The following is a 23,801-nucleotide window of genomic DNA, read 5'->3' on the forward strand; positions in this document are numbered from 1 at the left end:
GTAGGTTGCTCATTTAATTCAGTAAATCAGATTCCTGTTGCAAACCCCCATAAATTATATGCACTAATCTTTTGATCTGATAGGAGCTAAACTGTAAAAGTGAATTATATTATTGGAAGGACTCGCTCATTTTAAAGAAAGATAATTTAGCACAAGATTTCAGGTACTTTATTTTTGCAAGAAGAGGTTACTTACCTGTAACTGGAGGTTCTTTGAGATGTTTGGTCCCTATTTGTATGCCAAATATGGGTGACCAGGCGCTCCATGCACCAGATCCGGAAGTTTTTCAGCAGCAATGCCTGTTGACCCATACAGCTGCCTTATGTCGCCATGTGCTCCAGGCGAGGTTATGTGGGGTGACACACCCTCAGTCTCTCTTACCATAGCATAGAGAGTCTGCAGCAGAGAGGAAGGTGAGCAGGTATTGGAATATAAGTAAGGACTACACATCTCAAAGACCCTCCAGTTACAGGTAAGTAACCTCCTCTTCTCCTTAGAGTGATGGTCCCTATATGTATTCCAAATGTGGGTGAGTACGGAACAGTGATCAGCTCCGGAGGGGGGTGTAAAGACGCGATTGGTAAGGCCTGTTGCAGGACAGCACGGCCTATGGTGGCGTCAGCAGCCGCCCACTGCTCAATGGCGTAGTGCGCTGTGAAGGTGTGGATAGAGCACCATGTTGCCGCATGGCAGATCTCATGCTAGCGTACGTCCACCAGGGAGGTGGAGGTGGTCACGTGCATGCCTTATTGCCACCCCTGTGGCCAGGGAGCAGGAGGACATGTCTGTCGCATTCTCCGCAGCCTGGAGGCTGACTTGGCCCCAGGCAGCCCTCATCCAGCAAGGCCTGGAATCGCTGGCCCTTGGGCTGCATGATGTCCTCCAAGAACTCCACTAGGTTAGTATAATTGTTGAAAGTGTACTTCGCTGGCAGAGCTTGATAGTTAGCAAGGTGGAATTGAACGGCTGCAGAGTAGAGTTTGCAAGCCAGGAGTTACAGGCGTTTCACTGGTGTGTGTGTGTGTGTGTGTGTGTGTGTGTGTGTGTGTGTGTGTGTGTGTGTGTGTGTGTGTGTGTGTGTGTGTGTGTAAGTAAGTAAGTAAGTAAGTAAGTAAGTAAGTAAAAGAGTCGGAGTGCTGGTGTACCCGTTCCATGGCCACGTGCACGACCAGCGATGCCAGAGGGGGGTGGGAAAACAACTTCCGCCCCCCTTAGCTGGTACAAAGTACCTGCCTTCTGCCCTCTTGGGTGTGTGGGCGCAGGACGCTGGCATGTGCCACACTGCTCCTGCAGGTTGTAGAACAGCGTTGTGAATGGGCAGAGCTACGTATGTCAGGCCCCGGGGCTGGAGAATGTCTAACAACTGGTCCAGTTGGTCTTGGACCTCTTCTAGGGCAATGCCCAAGTCAAAGGCCATGCTCTGTACCAGCTCCTGGTACTGGTGGGGATCGTCAGGAGGCGAGAAGGTCGAGGGATCAGGGCCTCATCTGGAGAGAAGAAGGCTGCTGTTGGGGCCGGTAGTACTGGATCAAGGATTGGGTCCTCTTCCGGGTCTGAGGCCATTGGAGCCAGCGGAGGGCTGAAGTGGTTCTGGTCTGAGGCTACCAACAGTGGGTATGGGCAGTGATAGGGGTCCCACGTGGGTCAGTGATGCCATGAGGCCAGGTCTTAATGGTACCGCAGGCCCCATGGATACTGGTACCACCCATTTGAGCCCGGAGAAGTGAGCCGGAAAAGGCATGTGAGCCCAAGAGTCCGCATTACGCCAAGAGACTGGGAAGAAGGACGTCTCTTCTGCTGAGAAGCCCTCCAAGTCCGAAGAAGCCTCCAGCAGTGCGGGTGTTACCGCAATCGCCGGGAGTGTGTCGCAGCTAAGGAGGAGTGATTCAGCCACTGGTGAAGGTGGCCAGGAGGCTGAAAGAAGCAGTGAGAGCAGGTATAGCAGCTCGAGATGGGACAAGGGGACCAGCGGATCCATCTGGCCTGGAGTCGAGGGCACATCCCATCCTCTGCCACACTGAGCAGGGGTATGCAGAGCACAGCCTGGAGAGTGCTGCCCTGGCTGAGTAGCACGCACAGGCAGGCTGTTGGGACACTTGGTCCTCACAGGAGCTGGCGGGTCTCACTTCTGCTTTTCCTTGCCCCCTTGGCTTAGGGGGTGGCCCTGTAGGGCCGTCACATGACATCTCATCCGACCAAACTCATCTTGGGGAGAAAACAAAGTGTGGCTCAGCAGTCTGCGACGGGGACCTGCTGCAGTGTTCATGAAAGCACTTGTGACTATTCTTGTGTGCCTTCTCATGTTTCGGTGGTGCTGATGGATCCAGGTGTGAAGCCGAAGGCAGGGCACTTACCGCCAGTGATGGGCAGTGCACCACCAGCACGAATGGTCCGGGATCAGACACTGCACGAGGCTGGAGTGCTTCCACCATGAAGAACTTGCAGAGGCGCTGAAGACAAGCATTGCAGGTCCTTGATGGGAAGGACTTGCAGATATCGCAGCGGGTGACAAAATGTGTCTTGCCCAGGCAGTAGAGGCAGCACATGTGCTTGTTGCTCACGGAGAACGAGTGAGGGCAAGAGGTGCAGTTCTTGAACCCCGGAACATGGGGCATATTGCCCCAAATGTGTCAGGAGAGGACCTGTAAGGGGCTACTATATAAACTAACTAAACTAATGTATTTACAGAAGTATGGAAAGAAAGAAGCAGAACTCACTATCTACCTACAATGGATCGTCATTCTCGTAGAGTGCACGAGCGCGAAGAGAGGATTCTGACTCCAGTCATGTGGTAAGAGGGAACTGAGGGCGCATCACCCCACACAAACTCCTATAACGTCACATGGAGCACGTGGCGACGTAAGGTGGCCATGTGGGTCAATGGACACTGCTGTTCTAAAACTTCTGGCTCTGGTGCATGGCATGCATGTGCACCTGCATTTGGAATACATATAGGGGACCATTACTCGAAGAACAACAGTTATTACTCTTCTAATTGGTAAGATATGCAGTTCTGCTCCTCTCTGTCCCCTTCATCCATCTTCTATTCTGTCCTCTCTACTACTGCCATGTGAAGGGCACGTAAAATTAAAGGTAGCTCCCATTCTGTTGCTGCCATATGAACAGGTCACTGTAGAAAGTTAACCTGTCATTTTCCCCACCACCACACGTGCATATATATATATATATATATATACACACACACACATGCTCTTCTTCATTTAGGGGGAAAGGTGATCTAATCAACTGAGTATGGGATTGAGAGTTAAGAAATCTGGATTTTATTCCCAAATCCTCTCATTAATTATCGCCTTGGATCAATCTCTCAACCTTTATGGGTCATTTTCCCCCATCTACAAAATGGAGATAATACTTCCACACCTGTGTAATTTTGAGACTGACAAATGGAAATCACAGTATAAATTGTGAAGTACTTCATCTTTGCTCCTTTCCAGTTCTCCATAGTGTAGTCCTGTTGGTTAAAATGCATAAAAGTCTAATCAATTTGTATTAAAAATGAAATATTTGATTCCAATATTTTATGGATGGTTGGGGAGAATTATATAAATATCTAAGCAATACATATGTGGGAGGCATTTATATGGTCCTCATCCCCATGATATCTAAGTACCTAGACAGAGCTACAAAAAAACCTTATTTGTGTGATGCCTCACTTGTTCCATCTGGATCAAGGCAGTAGAGGGAGTACACAGCACATGGATACATTCTCTTTATAATTCTCTGTTAGTATGATTCTAATTGAATGGCAGTATTTTATGTTTAAACATGCAAAATAGAAAGCCTGTCTTCAGAGATACTGCCAGAGAGGGTACATTTGCAAGGTTCAGAGTATATAGCCAATTTTCTGCCTCTAGGTTTGTTTCAGAAACTATTCTGAATTTTTCAGGTAAAAATGAAGGTCTCTGAAATCCTGGACTGACTTGAGCCCTTCTGGCTTTTTAATTATCAAGAAGTAACTGGAGTACTATCACAAGTTCGGTGGTATTTTTTGTTATGAGAGAATGTATTTCCTGCAGCATCTCGTACTATTCAACTTGAACGAGTTCTTGAAGGGGTGTAAATCTAAGAAAGAAATTTGGTATGATGAAACTATGGCATTTTATAGGGTGTAAATCAGGATAGAATTTGGCCCCAAGTCTGCCAATGTCCTGAATATAATCTAGCTGTGATCTTTCCTGGCACCAAATGGTAATAGGCTGGTTTCCATGTGTTAACATTGTTATGTATCAGTGGGACTGGGGCCTAATCATTGAGAGATCTTTTTTGAATTTTATAGATAAAATGTACAAATACTCACAAATTATCATTAACTCTCTCCTTTCCTCCCCTAAAATATTTTTTTAGCCGCTGCTCCTAAGTCTTCTCATGAAGTGCTGAAAGAGGCAGACACAGATGTACAAGTTCTTCCTAACTACTCCACACCTCAGAAATCAGATTCCTATTTTAATCCCAAAATGAAACTCAACAGGTGAGGGGGTTAGTGGGGAGAGGTTGCAATGAAAATGCTCTCACTTAAAAAAATTATCCCAGTAAACAGCCCACTATGATGTCTAGAGGAATAACATTTTTCAAGCAATCCAATAAGGTGCCCAATATAGGAAGGCTCCATTTTGATGCTTTTCTAATTTTGCTCACTGAACTATCTTCCTTATATACAGCTGGGAAGACTTTTCTAAATTAACAGAAATGGTCTTCAGAACAAAATGTGTGTGGAAGATGTTCTAGTTTCTAAGGAAATAAAGATGCTAGCTTATGCAGCAGTGTGGGATTTTAAGGGGAAAAAACCCACACAAACCACACTTGAGGACTCAGAAAACCTATTCAATGAAATGTTTTCCTGTGAGTTTTTGTGAGCTCCCAGGACTAGACACCACCTAAGTGCTCTCCTCCAGCACAGTTGAAGCATGAGTATACATATCTCACATCCTACGACTCCTTTTTATAGGTCCCACTCTATTGGAGCAGATTCTTTCCCCTAGCTCCTCTTCACATCATTCTTTTTAATGTCAGTAGAGTGGGTAGTTGTTTCATCCTCAGAAAAGTCATAACCTCACCCAATTGCTGCAACAACAAAGCCTGTTCCCTGAAACACTGAAGTTTAACTACCCTTCAGTCATTGCCAGGGTCCTTTTCCAGAAGGAACCCTGCCAAAGATAATTTTGAATCTGTCTGGGGAAATTCTCAGGCCAGTCTAAGAAGATTACTGGTTATTTCCAGACAGCTATTACTAGCAGTGAATGGTTTAAAAAAAACCCACCACCAGTAATCTCTCTGGTCTGTTCTTTTATAGAGCACATTAACTTCCTATTGAAAGCAGCGCAAATCCCAAACAAACAGCATAGACTCTTGAACCCCAGTTAGTGTTGTCTAACCGGCAAGTGGAATCTCAAGTTCTTATTTTTCATATTACCTTTTTGCCACACAGTGAAGGATTCCATTCCACTACAAACTCTTAGGCCAGGTCTACACTACAAACTTATAATGGTGTAACTACATCACTCAGGGGTGTGAAAAATCCACACCCTTGAATGACATATTTATACCAACCTAACCCCTCATGTAGATACTGCTATGTCAATGGGACAACTTCTCATGTTGACATAGTTAATCCACCACCCTGAGAGGCAGTAACTGTGCTGACGGGAGAAGCTCTCTTGTTGGCAAAGTAGTATCTTCACTAAAGCACTACAGCAGTACATGAAGACAAGCCCTTAGGCCAGCAGTTGGTACTTTAAATGGCCAAACAATTTGTCTGCATACCAAATTTGTCCTGCTACATGGACTAACTGATCATAGTAAGAAACTGTTATATAGTGGTGTTTTATATCTCAGTGCTCCCTGGATAAGTGTTAAAGTCAGCACTCCTAGAAAGTTATCATTGGAATTAACTTAATATTTGGGTACTTTTAGACCTACAAATGCTGTTTAAGGAAGCAGAAGGTTTAGAAAACCTGGTGGCTGTTAAACCCAGTTATTGCAAAACCTGTTGCTGGAAAAATTACCCTAAGATGGAAGAAACAAAAATATGTTAAATACATACTCTAAACTTTATTATACACCTTTTTATCTTCTAGGCAACTGATATTCTGTGCATTAGCTGTTTTGGCTGAAGAACGGAACCCGTTAGAATGTTTGGATGCATTTGGGGCCACCGGTAAATAAACTTTTGGAATCTCATTTTACTTCCTTTAAATTTCTAATTTTATTTTACAATTTGTAGCAAGTCCCTCTCATGAGAAATTGACATTGTATATTTAAGTATTATGGAGTCCTTGCTTAGGCAGACTCCTTTTGACTTCCATGTGTGTTTCCCCAAGTTAAGGAGATCAGGATTTGGCTCTAGATGTGTAAAAAGACCATCATATCTTGGAGCTGAATTTATTGATGCTCAAAGGAAGAATTTTTACATTTTAAAACGCATAAAATATCGTGTGTCTTAACTTGATGAGTTATGTCCAACGTCCCATGTATTCTGATTCCATAGCTGTGGCGTTTGGCTTTAAAATCAAGCCCTAGTCATAGAACAGTGCCACTGAATCCAAACTTTCATTTAAAAAATTGTTTCCAGTCTTTATATTTATAAAGAAGAATCCTGACCATGAAATTAATGTAAACCAATGCGGTGTTATCTTCCTGAATCAGTAGACAGTGAAACAATAGATTGGAGAGGTGTGAACTATTCCCATGATCTCAAACAGGAGTTAGTTCTAAAACGTGAAGACAACAATTTAAATGCAACATTTATGCTAAAAATGCTCGGCAGTTAATATCCTGCTAATGTGTTTATTGCACAGTTCCAAGCCACACCAAAAGTGTTAACTGCCTCCTATCCAGATATCAAAACCTCCTGTTTCCCCTCCCAACAACTTTTACAATACAATCACGTATTGTTGTTACAAATATCTGCAACACATCAAAAATTTAAAATTTAGGGGCAGCAAAAAAACAATTTAATATCAGACTAACAAGGATTGCTATATTAGTTAAAATGTTAATTTTCCTGTTTCATTCAGTTAAATTGAAAAATTGAGATTTTTTTTTTATCTTGCTCTGCTACAGAAGTTCCAGTCTGCTGCATTAGAGTGTTGCACAAGCCCAGGGGACTTGCTACAAATTTGAGGTCCAATTTGTTTCACAGTACACAGAGAATTTTTATATCTATGGCACTTATCTTGTAATGAGAACTGTATAGGCAAACCCTTGTGCCCATATAGACTTCAGTGAGTCTTCACACAAATGCTGGAGTTTGCCAACAGAGTTCTTGCACGATGAAAGCCTGAGTATGGATCACATTTCTGTATTATGCACATTTAGGGTTTGATTGTGTTTTTATTGAAGTTAAGGGGATCAAAAATCAGGCCTTTATTCTATTGCATGCAGCCAACCTTAAAATTATGCACTTGTCTTTCTCCTCAGGTATAATGGGATTACAGTGGGCAAAGCACCTTGGAAATTCTGTGAAGGTTACGATTAATGATTTCAATGAAAATTCCGTGACAATGATTCAGGAAAACTGCCATTTAAACAAGATGAAGGTGATGATGAACCCTAAGGAAGAGGATGACTGTGATGATACTATGGAAGAAGGAGAGGAAAATGTAGGCATTATTGATGTGACAAAAATGGATGCCAATGTCATAATGCACTTGAGATCCTTCGATTTTATGTAAGTGAAGAGTGTTTGCTACAAGTTTGTCTTTACTCGGTGTTTTGATCTTGACTGTAATTTAATTTTTTCCCCAGTGATTATTTAGAGAAGTCTGAATGGACGAGACAACCAACAGCAGCTGGTTATTTGCTTATTAAAAGTTTAATTGTGTAGTATCTGAAGTGCTATGTAAATAGAGACTTAATTTTTAAATCTTTTAAAAAATAATCACTGGGAAAACATTTAAGCCCTTCTTGCATCCAATGTGGAAAATAAGCACCTGGGTAATGTGTGTTGGGTGCTGTGGTCAGGCCTGGTGGTTGGAGCCATGGTTGAGAACGAGTACCAAGGTCGAAGCCAGCCATAGAGTGAGGACCAGGCCAGTGCTGAAATCAGAGTCCAGGGATAGGCTGTGAGTCAGAATTGATGTCAGAGTCTATAGAAAAGCCAAATCAGGATCATAGTTGGAGTCCGGATGCAGGCCAAAGATTGAAGCTGGGTTGGAGTCAGTCTGGAGGCAAGGGCAGGGCTGGAGCAAGGTCAGAGTAAGGCATGGGCAACGCTGAAGTGGGCTGGAACAAGGCTGGGGCAGGAACAGGAACCGGATCAAGGGCAGACTGGAAGCCTAATGACACTAACACTGCAAGCCAGCAGGAGGATTCCTGGCTAAGTAGTGCTGTTGTACAGACTAACTTGCTACTGGGGGTCATCTGGGGGTGCCTGGGGGGTCATCTGACCCAGGCTCTGCCCAGGAATAGGCTGCTGCAGTATGCGCTAGTGCTGAGGCTCTGCTTATGGGCTGAATCCCTGCAATTGAGTTGCTGCAGCATGCCTGAACGATGAGCAGGGATCCTAGTTTTCCATGATAAAAAAACCCCAAAATTCTCCAATAAAAATCAAGTGTTTTTCCCATGACTATAATGAAATGCTGAACTTTAGTTTCCCTAATCACAATAGGGAGCCCAGCCACCCGGGGCTGACAACCCAAGCCCCTCCACCCAGGGCTCTGGCTGTGAGCCCCGGTTCGGTTAATATGAAGAGCTGGATAATGGAGGCTCAGGTAACATATACAGTAGAACCCCGTTTTTCATTTTTTTTACAAAATGTAAAAACTAAAGACTGTAAAATTCTGGATTTTTCCATGGCAAAGGGATCTCTAGGATCCGTGGTGATGAGTTACTGCAGGCTCTGTTGGAGGGGAAAGTCACGGCAACTGAGTGAGCGGTTCTGGTTTGGCTGCAAGTTTGCCTCACAATGTGTATGAACATTTTAGGCCAAACTTGTGGATTTTTGGTATAACTTTGTCTATTTGGGGAAAAATGAAATACAAGAATCTTTTTTCTACAATTTTAGCCCATTTGAAATTCTTATCTGTGCATGTAGTTTTTAATAAGGCCGCGTGTTTATGGATCACTTTTTGTAATCCATTCTTAAATAGCATGGCCGATCTAATTAGAATCTAAGGCCAAAATATTCAAATTTTAGTGCCCAAATGCAGGCACTAAATCCATATGTAGACATCGAATTAAATGGTCTGATTCTTAGAGTTGCTGAGCATCCACAAACCAATTGAATTCAGTGGGCGTTGAAGTTTATTTGTATATTTTGAAAGGCATGGGAGAATAAATATCGGTATCTTGGCCAGCATTCTTCTTAGTTCAATTATCCAGCATGCTAGGATGGAAGAGAAATTGTGCTGTATGTGTGATGACTATTGCATTACTGAACATGTACTGCCTGCCCCCTCTAACTTGTTGCTTTGTAAATTATTTGGGCATGTTGGAGGTATGGCAGGTGTGTTGTAAAATCAAATTCCTATTTTTATTTTACTTCAGATGTTATGGATGAGGATTTTTTCAAACAGTTTTTTTTCTCAGATAACTTAAAAGCTAAGTAGTTATGTACCAGAGATGCTTCTCAGTGTATTTTTTGTTTTTAGACACCTGGACCCATTTGGAACAGCTGTGAACTACCTGGATTCTGCATTCAGAAATGTAAGAAATCTTGGAATAGTATCAGTGACATCCACAGACATCAGTTCTCTGTATGCAAAAGCTCAGCATGTGGCCCAGCGCCACTACAGCTGTAACGTTGTCAGAACGGAGTACTACAAGGAACTGGCAGCTAGAATAGTCGTTGCTGCTGTGGCAAGGTACTATTACAACACATGAATCATGGTTAGCTCTTAAGCTCTGGTAGAAGAGGATTGCTAATGCATGCTTTTGGTGATTGCTAAAGCAAGTTGTGTGTCTTTGCTTTTCAGAATTCCTTAAGCTCTACAAATTAGGCATTGAAATATCAATTTTGTACTTGATTTCAAGTTCACTACTCTAGAACAATTTAAGTATTTTAAACTGAAGTGACTGGCAAGATGGCAAATGGGTTTGGAGTGTATTATTAATCTTCAGAAAGAAAAGGTAATATAATGCAAACTTGAATATCGGAAGATTTTAAGTTCCTTTTTCATTTGGTGGTGATTTAATGCTGCCTAAGCCTTTATAAATACTTCAGAAGCTATTAAAGCAATTAATTATCCGTGGGAAAGAGCATTAAATTAGATTTGCTTTAAAAGGAAATGAACTCATTAGTGTCAACTTTCACAGTATATTTCATAACAAGCAAACAGATATTCATCCCAAAATCGACCCCCTATCCTCAAGTGTTTACAAACAATAAACAGTGTGGCTAAATTTTTCGCAGGTTAAATAATATGGTTAAGGAAAAAAATGATCCCGTGCTGTAAATCTATTACTTACAAGTAAATCTACTTATAAAGCAAATAAGATATGGTGCTTGCCCTGCAAACCCTGTTAACGATATTAGTCCTTTCTCATACAAATATTCCCAGTGACTTCATAAGTGTACTCAGAAGTGAAAGTTGGGGATTTGGACACTAAATCAAGACATACAAACCCAGATCAAGATAATGGAACAATAGTTCAGGGAAGAGTGAGTGGGAGATTAAGTGTGAAAGATCTTCAGGCTCTGTAAACGAATCCACTCACTGCTAGATGCCCCCTTGTGGCCAGGAGTAGCATGCCAGCATGATCCAGAACTGTGGTGGTTTCTCTATCAGAAACTTGGCCCTCTTGCTGGGTCACCATCTTAAGTCCATCCTTTCTTGGGTCACAGTCATCTAAACTAAGAGTCCCCAAAATATTTTTGACACAAACAAAAATCCTTCCCCTGATGTAGAGTTCTTCCTCACCCTGTTTTCAACACAGCCTGTAGCCCCTTTGTTGGCTCAATAACCACTGTGGAAGGCCCCTTTCCTTGGGGCCAGTAGGGGACCCAGTCCCATCCTCTACTCTGGGTTCCTGTCCAGGGTTCCTGTACTAAACAGATAGGTCTGCTCCCTGATCTGAGCTGCCGTTTTCCATGGGCCACTTCCTACATAATCTCTTAAATTCTCCTTTGGGTATGTCCATTTTGTCCCTGCTTAAGCAGGGTCTCTCCCAGGCCTCTCTACAGGGAGAGCTTTTCCAGACTGTTTCCTTTTTGGTCTGGGTCTCTCCCAGGCCTTCATGCCTATAGAACTTTTCCTTACTGCCTGAGCTTTCTGCCTGGTTCTTTCTCCAGCCCTTTCCCCAGCTGGGCTTAATCATCACTTAAGCCTCATTCCCCTCAAGTGGGACTCATTCGGTAATCAGACTGGTTTAGCCCCAGGCTCTCCAGCCCATCCTGTTACAGACTCCATAGTCAATTATATTAAATTGGACCTGTTTAGATTGTCTTGTCCAGCTCCTTGACCATGCTAGCTTATTCCCTATAGCATATTCTCCAGTGCTATATCTTATTTAACTTTTAAATGATTCTAGCACTAAGGGTGTCATCTGTCCCTGTAAAACCACACCGCAGGCCGAGATCTCATATAAATAACTTTTCCAGAGTGTCAAGCTAAATTTTCCTTGCTAATTTTCACTTTGCTTCTAATTACACCCCTCCAAAGTACCCTAAAGGATTCCTCTTTTCTTGGTTGTTCAGATATTAGTAGCTAGTGATTTATCTCCCCTTAGTCTTCATTTAACTTAATCTACTTATTTATTTTCTATAATCTTTCCTTTGAAGTCTATCCCTCCAAGTCTTCTCAACACCTAGGAACCCAAGTCATGGACCAGCACCCTATTGTGCTAGGCACTATACAAACACAGAACAAAAAGATGACCCCTGCCCTTCAGAGCCCATAGTCTAAGTGGAGGCTGTTTGTAGACAGTGTAGGATTTTTCCAAACAATGGATGATCGTAAATATATATATATTGCACAAGGTGGAACGTCTGGGAAAGTTAGTCTTTGTTGAATTCCTATGGTAATATGTTATCTTTTTGCTTTTGTAGAGCTGCAGCTCGATGTAACAAAGGCATTGAAGTTTTGCTTGCAGTAGCTCTAGAACACTTTGTCCTAGTAGTGGTGAGAGTTTTGAGGGGACCATCTCCTGCAGATGATTCAGTCAAGAAAATTCGGTATCTTATGCACTGCCAGTGGTGTGAGGAGAGGATTTTTCAGGAGGGTAATATGGTAGAAGGTAAATGGATTTTCCTTGGGTTTCTTTTAAAGGTATAATCCATGCATGTTTATTGTTTGTACCTATGTTAGGCACGTGGTAAGTTCCAACATGTAAAAATACTTGCTTTCACTGGAAATATTTCATATATTCGTGCACATAAAGAAGAGGGATTTCCATTATAATCCTCTAGTTTAAAAGGGGTTTTTGAGTAATTGTTATATGGATCCCACTGTAGGTGTGTGTGCACAAGCTTGGAATCTTTTGACCAGCAGTATCCATTGGGGCTACCCATGGCACCCTACATGCCCTCACACCACACCACCAGGGGCTTGTCATGCCTGCTCTGAACCCTCACACCAGTCTTTTTCAGGTCAGTCAGTGACTACTTCTGCTGCCCAAGGTAGGAAGAAGCAAAGATCTTCAGACACTGCTCACCACCAATCATAATTTCCTGTACTGGCCAAGAAGAGATCTAAGAGCCACTCTTCTGACTTGTCCAAGCCAGCTGCAGCGAAACCCAACTGGCACTGGGAGTCTTCATATGCTACCAGAGTCAGGAGATGCGAGGCAAAAGACACCAGTCAGTTTTCAGCAACCAATGCCTCAAAATCAGCTCTGATGTCATTGGTACTAACAGATTTGGAATATTCAGTACCATGCTGTAGCAGAAAACCTCAGTCTCTTGAAGTATTTTTTTTTTTGGTACCAGTATGGTCAACACCATCTTCGTCAGTACAGAGGCCCTCGACTCTGGCTGCATTCACAACACTTGCTGACCTGGTGATGACCCCAGAACCAGAGCATCCACTTTTGGATATTTCTCGGTTACCTACAATATCTATGTCTGTCTAGGTATCGGGACCCAGAGTACCAGTTATGACTATATTGCTTCATCTGTCTTCCTCAACACCAGTCTCAGTCTCAGAGTTATTGCTGGATCTTCTCAACCAGTGTTAACCTCTCAGAGATCGGCACCTCCCTTAGAGAAGTATTACTTGTTGGCATAATCATCATCATCTTGGGGGAATAGAAGCCCTTCTCCTAGGTTATCTTTTCCTTCTCCAAGATGTGTTCCTGAGAGGGACATTGGGAGAAGTTCTTGTAATCACCAATACATGCTTCTGAAGACCATAAGCTTCTTGGATTCTACTTCTGTTGCATCATATGCCTTTTCCTTATAGAATGCAATCCTGGCCATCCTGGCTCACCTATAACCCTCAAAACCCATTTTCTTTTCCTTATGTGAGATCCAGATGTAAGAACAAGTTGGCTCCTTTTGGAGAACTTTCTCAGGTGGTATACCTGCCACAGCAGGGTCGTCTTCACAAATTGAGCCAGGACCCACAGCGATAATGCATATCTCCTGGAAGGGTCTGAGGATGAATTTTTTCCATGTGTATTTCATCTTCACCAGATGAAACAGTTACACCATCAGCATCTTCCACTATTGATGACTTCAAGGACTTGCAGGAACTTCTTAAAAGAATGGCTAATACTTTGGAAATAGTCCAGAAACATCCCTGTTATTCAATATTCTTCATCTGTTCCCTCAGAGCCATTTAGCAATGCCCATTAATAAGGGTATTCTTGCACTGATCAAGGACGTCTGGTAGACCCCAGCCTCCATTTCAGCCACGTCTAGGAAGTCATTTTCCCCTAAGGGATTCAAGTAATTTTTCCATCCACCCTGCCCTGGGATCATTGGTAGTGGCAGTGGCTCATGAAAAATCTAAACAGCATCTTATTGTGAAATCCACCCCTGGTATAAGGAATCAAAACTCTCTTTCGGGAGAAAAATATACTCAGCTAGCCTACAGTTCTGTATAGTCAGTTACCAGGCTCTGTTGGCAGAATATGATACAGTGGGATACAAAAATCTTTCAGTTTGTCAAGAAGCTACCCCTGGACTCCAGAGATGAGTTCAGGGCTATGATTACAGTAGGTCAACCTAAGAGAGCCATGATGTTTTAAACTGAACAATTAACAAGAAATTACCCTTTCTGAATGATTTCAGAGCTTTATACCCCAGCTCTGAGCAAGAAGTAAGGAGCCAGAGACCTTCCTTGTCTTACTCATACCACCAGATGGCTCCAGACTCTTCCAAGAGACTGTTTCCAGAAGCAGAGATGCTCTCCATCTATTGAAAGTGCACATTCTTCTTCTGGTTAAGGAGGGAAGGATTGATGCTGCTGTCAAGAGTCTTGGACTGATTTTCAAGGATTTGTACCTGTTCTCCCCTCCTTTGGCAATGGCCTACACCATCCCTCCTCATGACAATCTGCTGTTTTTTTGCTCTTCGAGAAGATGCATTGCTGATCAGAAAGGGATCCTTTCACCCCATCCTGTTATTTCCCAGAGTCCTCAGGAAGATGACAAAGGACAGTTGATAATGGCCCGGGCATATCAGTTCTGGTACTCCAACTTCTGATGCACTTATCCCTCCATTCCCTTCTACCACTTCCAAGCCATCTTGATGTCATTTCACAGAACTGGGGGCTTGTGTTACATCTGGAGCCCGTGTCTCTGCCTCTGACAGCATGGAGAGTAGCTGACTAAACTGGGGAAAGGAGCAAAGCAGTACAAGACATTCTAATCCAGAGCAGAAAGGTTTCCACAGGACTGACTTACAGAGCCTGAGTGAAAGCATTTTTCATTATGGTCCATTCAGAGATACTTTGAACCCTTGGAGTTTTCTATTCCTACTATCTGCTGTCTTTTGAAACAATTGGGTCTATCTATCAGAGTATGTTTAGCAGTTGACTTTGCATATCATCCACCTATTCAAAGCCATTTGTTTTTTAACCACCCTACTGTGTCAAAGTATCTAAAATGACTACTAATTCATATGTTCCCTCTAGTCAAGCAGCCTTTTTCTACGTGGAACCTGAATATGGTACTTTGGTCATTTAGACTTGTCATGATTTAGACAAAAATCGAAATGTGCATTTGTCTTAAAACTTTCTGGAAAATTACACTGTTGGAATTTCTCTACCCTACTGGTGGTGGTTGGTAGTTTTGTTGGAGATGTAAGGTTATGAAAAAAGGATGTTAAAAAATCTGCCATATTTTTGACATGTAAAAAAAAAATTCGCTGAGTATTTTTCTAAAGATCTTTACTACTCAAACATCAGATAAATCAAATATTTAGTTCTTAATGAAGACAAGTGCCTTTAGCTTATTTGAAATATTGTTCAGAACAGTTTGGTGTACACAGATAGTGCATACAAGATTATTCTGCAGTTTGAGAATGTATTGAGTTGTGAAGCTCCAGATTACATCCAGTTGTTTATCTATATCTTATTGAATGTCTACAGTGAGAAATAAGATAGGATTAACTAAAGGGCCTGATGCCTTGGGCTGTTAAGGTATTAACACTTCTCCTTAAGACAGTGATGCTTTCTTGGCTATACGAGCATTAGACTGCAATAAGTATAACATTTTCTTTTCATTCTTAAGAACAGAAATAAAATTGTCACCTGTCTAGGTACAGTGTTATGGCTGAAATTTTAAATGCACAAATTAACAGCATTCAGAGTCCTTCAACCTACTACGTATGTGCAAGGGAGCTGAGCTATGGCTGTCATGAAAATCCTACGATTCAACTGAATTTTGTGCACATATGCAACCATAATTGTTAACAATTTTTTGCGTAATACAATTTTCCTTGAAAAGTTTTTTTTAGTTTAAACTTGTTTTTGCAGAGGAAAGTTTTAACGCACTAGCTAGAAGTAGTTATTTAAAACACATACCAAGTAATATGGAGTTCTGGTTTTGTTTTAATTTAAAAATAACTAAAAAGTTACAATGCCCCTCATTAGATTCCAGCAGACACCAGAGGTAGTAACTTGTGACAACATTAATAAAAGTTGGAGTCTCAGGCGTTTTTACAGTTGTTTATTTTCGGTTCTGATGTTGCTTGTCCTATTAAATGCCTCTACTTAGGCAGAATTACTTCTTGTCGGGTGCAATATTTCTAGTATCTAAAACATCTCTTTCATTTTGTTTGTTACAGTGAATTCTATAGATTGTATTTTGAAATCACTTAATTCTGTTTTCTGTTACAGAAAACCCTTACCGGCAACTACCTTGTGACTGCCACGGCAGTATGCCTGGGAAGACAGCAGTAGAGCTTGGTCCTCTGTGGTATGTACAGCACACAGCGTAACAAAAGTGAAAGCTTGTTTGATCGTACAGCAGTAAATTTATATCTAGCAACTGAGATGGATTTGGCATCTGGTTATTTAATTGGAGAGCTGAGTAATAAGAAAATGGGTTTTCCTAGTCATGCTGGTAAACAGCAAGCAGTGAGTTTACTAAATAAACAATAGTGAACTAGTTTTCAATTTCACATCCTGGAGATATTAAAACAATTACACTGCACAGGAGAATCTGGCTGAGTAGCTTGATGTTTTGGGACCAGAGAACTAGTATACGTTGAACTGTAATTGATAACTAACTTACATAATATCTTAATACCTGTGCACTTCCAGTATTATTAAATAACTTGAACTGTTTGATGGTAATCAGCATTGGTGTTTATCCTTGGGTTTTGGATTGAAAGAATAGTGAAATTTAAATGTGAGCATTTCAGAACTAGATTATAGAAACAGAACTAATCCTTAGCACTAGCCCTGCTTTTACTGTTTCCAAATACTATTAGTATACCACCCTAATTTTGACAGTGCATCCCTGTGATACGGGTATCATTCCCATTTTACACATGGGAAAATGAGATGAAGTGACTTTGCCCAATTTGACACAGTAAGTCAATGGCAGAACTGGGATTAACACTCATGAGCTCTTGGCTTTCAACACATGATCCTGAATGGCCACTACCTAAAACAAAAATAATTTTAATTGTATCACAAACTATGTACCCCGTTAATATAAGTATAGTTCAGCAGCTACTCAGTTTGTGGAAACCACTTCTAAAGGAGCAAAGGCCTTTTGCTGTAAATCAAAATCCTTTGTCATACACCAGTCTCCGTATTTTCACTGGCGTTCTATTGCACTGTCCAGGTCAGGGTCCCTTTTTAACACTGGATTCCTCAGAAGAATGCTGTTTGAAGCTGTTCAGCACGGCTTGGATGAGATTCAGCCACTTGTAAAGACATTAATCTGTGAAGCAGAGTGTACAACTCTAAAACAGTTTTCAATCCATGGTCCTGCCAGCCAGAACAAACAAGGTGAGATAAAATGGCAAATTGTTTACAAAAAAACATGGGATTTTTAAATGTCTAAAACCAATTGAAATTTCTTGAGCAAAAGTAACTGTAATGGTGCATGTTAAAAGAAGATCAGGAACATGTTTCCTCTCACAAAGCATGGGACAATAGTCTTGCCATATTATGGGGCTTTTGTCATACTCTTTAAACCTCTGCTGTTAAGGCCTGCTCAAGACAGGGTGCTAGACTTAAACCAGTATGGAAAAATCCTATGTTAAGTAAACTAGTGCTGACACAAGGTGCCATGCTGACAGTCCTGTAGTCCAATTTATTCACAAAACAGGCAGCAGTAGCAGAAGCTTCCCATATACTAGCCTTCATACTGCAGCCCTGAGGGGAAGTTCCTCCCCTCTTAGTGAGACGGGACTCTGCCCTTCATGCTCAGTCAATCCTGGGCTTCTCTACAGAGACTGCCAATTGGGGGGGTGATTGAGATGGCTGTCTATAGTGGGATTCTAGTCTTAATACAAACAGCCTAGAGGCTACCACCTCACTTCAGATAAATCACCATATAGCAATTTTACTTGAATATTGTCCTATGCCAGATTCAAACTGATAAGTGTTTAGGGAAAGTTTCCATAACCCATTACCTATCCTTTTGCCTCTATCGTTTTTACGCCTTTTACTTTGTCTAGAAAGTTTGGGGTTTTCCCCTTTCAAATTTTTGTGGATCCCTTTATAAGGCAGCAAAATAAGATCTGTTTACAACGTTGTTTTGTCACACTTCAGATTTAATTTGGACTTTTGTATTCTAGAAGAATGTGGTGTCTTTATTAAAACACCAGATACTGCTGCTGACTACTATGTGGTACAAGGTATGTAGTTCATCCCTCACACCTACATGCACACCCCTTGTGGTTTGTGCTAGCAGATAACCACAGTCAGAGAAGGAGGGGTGGGGTGTTAAAGTTGGGGACAGAATGGTTTATGTAACCTTGGCTTGTGATTGCCCCAACTTTTAGTGCTTTTTTTTTTTTTTAAACTAATGTGCTCAGTGATTTACCCCGAGTGAAGATTAATGAAAGTTTAAAATTTTTTTATCTTTACCCAAAATAGTATTTGCTGGGAAAGACAAAGAGCCATTATTACATGAAGTGCACTATGTACCTTTGCAAGTCTAGTTTATCTGTGCAGCCCTTGACTCCTATGGAAGTGAGTTATAGAAAACTTTAAAATTATCTATTAAACTAGACTAGATTTCAGGTACCTTCAGCTTTTAAGGAATGAGGGGTTTTTCTCCCCAGAAGTGGTGTATTTGTAGCTTTAGTTCAATCAGTCTAAGGCCTGGTCTACACTACGAGTTTAGGTCGAATTTAGCAGCGTTAAATCGAATTAAGCCTGGACACGTCCACACGCCGAAGCCCTTTTTTTCGACTTAAAGGGCCCTTTAAACCAGTTTCTTTACGCCACCTCAGACGAGGGGATTAGTGCTAAAATCGGCCTTTGCGGGTCAAATTTGGGGTAGTGTGGACGGAATTCGACATTATTGGCCTCCGGGAGCTATCCCATAGTGCTTCATTGTGACCGCTCTGGACAGCACTCTCAACTCAGATGCACTGACCAGGTAGACAAGAAAAGCCTTTTGAATTTCATTTCCTGTTTGCCCAGCGTGGAGAGCACAGGTGACCACGCAGAGCTCATCAGCACAGGTAACCATGATGGAGTCCCAGGATCGCAAAAGAGCTCCAGCATGAACAGAACGGGAGGTACGGGATCTGCTCGCCATATGGGAAGACGAATCAGTGCTAGCTGAACTCTGTAGCAGTAAACGAAGTGGCAAAATATTAGAAAAAGTCTCAAAGGCCATGAAGGACAGAGGCCATAACAGGGACGCACAGCAGTGCCGCGTGAAAATTAAGGAGCTCAGGCAAGCCTACCACAAAGCCAGAGAGGCAAACGGAAGGTCCAGGGCAGAGCCGCAAACATGCCGCTTCTACGCGGAGCTGCATGCCATGCTAGGGGGTGGAGCCACCACTACCCCAACCGTGTGCTTTGACTCCATCAATGGAGAATCACACAACAGGGAAGCGGGTTCGGGGTACGAGGAAGACGATGATGAAGACAATGAAGATAGCTCACAGCAAGGAAGCCGAGAAACTGGTTTCCCCAACAGCCAGGATATGTTTATCACCCTGGACCTGGAACCAGTAACCCCGAACTCACCCAAGGCGTCCTCCCAGACCCTGAGGGCACACAGGAGACCTCTGGTGAGTGTACCTTTGTAAATATTACACATGGTTTAAAAGCAAGCATGTTTAATGATTAATTTGCCCTGGCAATCGCGGCCAGTACAGCTACTGGAAAAGTCTGTTAACGTGTATGGGGATGGAGTGGAAATCCTCCAGGGACATCTCCAGAAAGCTCTCCTTCATGTACTCCCAAAGCCTTTGCAAAAGGTTTCTGGGGAGGGCTGCCTTATCCCGTCCGCCATGGTAGGACACTTTACCACGCTAGGCCAGTAGCACGTAGTCTGGAATCATTGCATAACAAAGCATGGCAGCGTATGGTCCCGGTGTTTGCTGGCATGCAGACATCATCCATTCCTTATCTCTCTTTGTTATCCTCAGGAGAGTGATATCATTCACGGTCACCTGGTTGAAATGGGGTGATTTTATTAAGGGGACATTCAGAGGTGCCCGTTCCTGCTCGGCTGAACAGAAATGTTCCCTGCTGTTAGCCACGCGGTGAGGGGTGAAGGGATCATCCGAGAGAATTGGGGGGGGGGGGGGGCGGGGGGGAGGGGAGAGTTGGGCTTGTGCTGCATGTTAACCCGGAAACCGCAGCCCCTCCTTTTACATTGCAAACCCATTTTAAATGGCCAACCCAACGGGTGCTTGGTATGGGAAATGAGGGCACTACTGTTTGAAACCATGCCCACATGTTAAGAAGGTTAAAAAAGCCAAAAGACTGTGGCTTACCATGGCTGCCCGCAAGCCGAAATCTGTTGCCTGGCACTGCGTGAGTGATCTCTCACACCAAACCGGCAGGCCCTCAATATAAGAGGAAAAATGTGACCTTGTAATGAAACCAAATGTGCTGTGTAATGTGAACAGCAAAATTTAACGTGAAAGAGTATACCCATTGTTCTCTAAAATGTGTCTTTTTTAACCACCTCTCCCTTCTCCTCCACCAGCTGCAAATGTTTCTCCTTCACAGAGGCTAGTGAAGATTAGAAGGAGAAAACGGTGGACTCGGGAAGATATGTTCTCAGAGCTCCAGATGTCCTCCCACGCTGACAGAGCACAGCAGAATGCATGGAGGCAGTCAATGTCAGAGTGCAAAAAAGCACAATATGAACGAGAAGAGAGGTGGCGGGCTGAAGAGGATAGGTGGCGTCAGCTTGCTGACAGAAGGCAAGAGTCGATGCTCTGGCTGCTGGAGCATCAAACTGATATGCTCCAGCATATGGTTGAGCTGCAGGAAAGGCAGCAGGAGCAGAGACTGCCGCTACAGCCCTTGTGTAACCAACAGCCCTCCTCCCCAAGTTCCATAGCCTCCTCTCCCAGACGCCCAAGAACGCGGTGGGGGCGGGCCTCCGGCCACCAGTCACTCCACCCCAGATGATTGCCTAAGCATCAGAAGGCTGGCCTTCAATAAGTGTTAAAGTTTTAAACTGCAGTGTGTCCTTTTCCTTCCCTCCTCCCCCACCCCTCCCGGGCTACCTTGGCAGTTATCCCCCTAGTTGTGTGATGAATTAATAAAGAATGCATGAATGTGAAGTAACAACGACTTTATTGCCTCTGCAAGCGGTGCTTGAAGGGGGGAGGGGAGCGTGGTTAGTTTACAGGGAAGTAGAGTGAACCGGGTGCTGGGGGGCAGAGGGTTCATCAAGGAGAAACAAACAGAAGTTCCACAGCGTAGCCTGGCCAGTCAAAACACTGGTTTTCAAAGCTTCTCTGATGCGCACCACGCCCTGCTGTACTCTTCTAACTACCCTGGTGTCTGGCTGCGTATAATCAGCAGCCAGGCGATGTGCCTCAACCTCCCACCCCGCCATAAATGTCTCCCCCTTACTCTCACAGATATTGTGGAGCGCACAACAAGCAGCAATAACAATTGGAATATTGGCTTCACTGAGGTCTGTCCGAGTCAGTAAACTGCGCCAGCGCACTTTTAAATGTCCAAATGCATATTCCAACACCATTTGGCACTTGCTCAGTCTATAGTTGAACAGGTCCTGACTACTGTCCAGGCTGCCTGTGTATGGCTTCATGAGCCATGGCATTAGGGGGTAGGCTGGGTCCCCAAGGATAACCATAGGCATTTCAAATCCCCAATGGTTATTTTCTAGTCCGGGAAGAAAGTTCCTTCGTCCAGTTTTTGAAACAGACCAGAGTTCCTGAAGACGCGAGCATCATGTACCTTTCCCGGCCATCCCATGTTGATGTTAGTGAAACATCCCTTGTGATCCACCAGGGCTTGCAGCAGCATTGAAAAGTACCCCTTGCGGTTTATGTACTCGGTGGCTTGGTACTCCGGTGACAAGATAGGGATATGGGTTCTGTCTATTGCCCCACCACAGTTTGGGAAACGTGCAGGTCATAGTGGATGGCTTTGCTGCAATGGGATTCCCAGAGTCACTACCCTTGATATCAGCAGGTCTTTGATTGCGTTGGCTACTTGGATCACAGCAGCCCCCACAGTAGATTTGCCCACTCCAAATTGATTCCCGACTGACCGGTAACTGTCTGGCGTTGCAAGCTTCCACAGGGCTATCGCCACTCGCTTCTCAACTGTGAGGGCTGCTCTCATCCTGGTATTCTGGCGCTTCAGGGCAGGGGAAAGCAAGTCACAAAGTTCCATGAAAGTGCCCTTACGCATGCGAAAGTTTCGCAGCCACTGGGAATCGTCCCACACCTGCAACACGATGCGGTCCTACCAGTCTGTGCTTGTTTCCCGGGCCCAGAATCGGTGTTCCACGCCATGAACCTGCCCCGTTAATACCATGATTTGCACGTTGCTGGGGCCTGTACTTTGTGTGAGGTCTATGTCCATGTCAATTTCCTCATCACTCTTGTCGCCGCGCTGCAATCGCCTCCTCGCCTGGTTTTGCTTTGGCATGTTCTGGCTCTGCATATACTCCAGGACAATGCGAGTGGTGTTCATAGTGCTCATAATTGCCGCGGTGATCTGAGCGGGCTCCATCATCCCAGTGCTATGGCGTCTGGGCTGAAAAAAGGCGTGAAACTATTGTCTGACAGAGGGAAGGAGGGAGGGGCGAGTGACGACATGGCTTACAGGGAATTAAAATCAACAAAGGTGGCTGTGCATCAGGGAGAAACACAAACAACTGTCACACAGAATGGCCCCCCCCCAAAGATTGAACTCAAAACCCTGGATTTAGCAGGCCGTTGATTTCACGGAGGGAGGGGGAAGCAAATGAATACAGAACAAATCTGGTCCATCTATTTTTTACATCTTAAGCTGGCAGCAGACGGTGCAGCATGACTGATAGCCATCGGCATCTTCTGGGTGCTTGGCAGAAGATGCTGTATTACGACTGCTAGCATCATTGTCAAGACGATTCAATAGGACTGCCGGCAAGACTGAGTCTCCAGGAGACAAAACATGTCTGCCCAGGTGCCTCTGACCGAACTCACTGAGGAATACGACGACGATAGATACCAGTCGTAATACACCATCTACTGCCAAAAGGCAAGGAGCTGCTGCTGTGTAGCAACGTAGTACCATGTCTGCCGGCACCCAGATGACATATGGTGATGCTGAGCTGAGCGGGCTCCATGCTTGCCGTGGTATGTTGTCTGCACAGGTAACCCAGGTAAAAAGGTGCGAATCGATTGTCTGCCGTTGCTCTGACGGAGGGGGAGGGGCCTGACGACATGTACCCAGAACCCCCCGCGACACGGTTTTTGCATCATCAGGCACTGTGATCTCAACCCAGAATTCCAATGGGCGGCGGAGACTGCGGGAACTGTGGGATAGCTACCCACAGTGCAATGCTCCGGAAGTCGACGCTAGCCTCGGTACTGTGGACGTGGTCCGCCGATTTAATGCACTTAGAGCATTTTATGTGGGGAGACACACAATCGACTGTATAAAACCAATTTCTATAAAACCAGCTTCTATAAATTGGACCTAATTTCGTAGTGTAGACATACCCTAAGCCAGGAATGCTACCTACAGAAAAGCAATAGAGGTCTAAGGTGAGTTTCCCACAGGGGACTGAAACGTTAAGCATTGCAGTGCTTATCATTTAGGTACTCTACTGCTTAGTGAAATCCACAGCTCTGAGCTGGGCTCCAGTGCTCCGTATACAATGCAGGGGAGAGTTAGGGATCCACAAAATCCAGCTCACTGAGTTGCCACTACAAAATGCCAAGGAGAAGGGCGAGTCCTGAGCCCTGCTCCTCAGAGAGACTTATGTGCCTAACTCTGGGCTGG

At 43.7% G+C, this 23,801-nt stretch overlaps 1 protein-coding gene across 12 annotated transcripts in view; it reads left to right on the forward strand.

Annotated features, from left to right (window-relative positions):
* TRMT1L (tRNA methyltransferase 1 like) overlaps positions 1-23,801 on the forward strand; it is a 53,312-nt gene that overhangs the window by 27,232 nt on the left and 2,279 nt on the right. For 10 of the 12 annotated variants that reach the window (XM_065555644.1, XM_005290707.5, XM_065555642.1 and 7 more), the window contains 8 exons: positions 4,366-4,489; positions 6,096-6,175; positions 7,438-7,687; positions 9,609-9,821; positions 12,005-12,192; positions 16,239-16,317; positions 17,194-17,360; positions 18,155-18,214. In XM_065555644.1, coding sequence (XP_065411716.1) covers positions 4,366-4,489; positions 6,096-6,175; positions 7,438-7,687; positions 9,609-9,821; positions 12,005-12,192; positions 16,239-16,317; positions 17,194-17,360; positions 18,155-18,214 — 1,161 coding nt within the window. Of the gene's footprint in view, positions 1-4,365; positions 4,490-6,095; positions 6,176-7,437; positions 7,688-9,608; positions 9,822-12,004; positions 12,193-16,238; positions 16,318-17,193; positions 17,361-18,154; positions 18,215-19,007; positions 19,607-20,532; positions 21,119-23,801 lie in introns of those variants that run through there. The other 2 variants (XR_010590019.1, XR_010590018.1) reach the window with 1 other exon arrangement.

This window comes from Chrysemys picta, chromosome 8 (genome assembly GCF_011386835.1).
Source record: "Chrysemys picta bellii isolate R12L10 chromosome 8, ASM1138683v2, whole genome shotgun sequence".
Classification (NCBI taxonomy): Eukaryota; Metazoa; Chordata; order Testudines; family Emydidae; genus Chrysemys; species Chrysemys picta.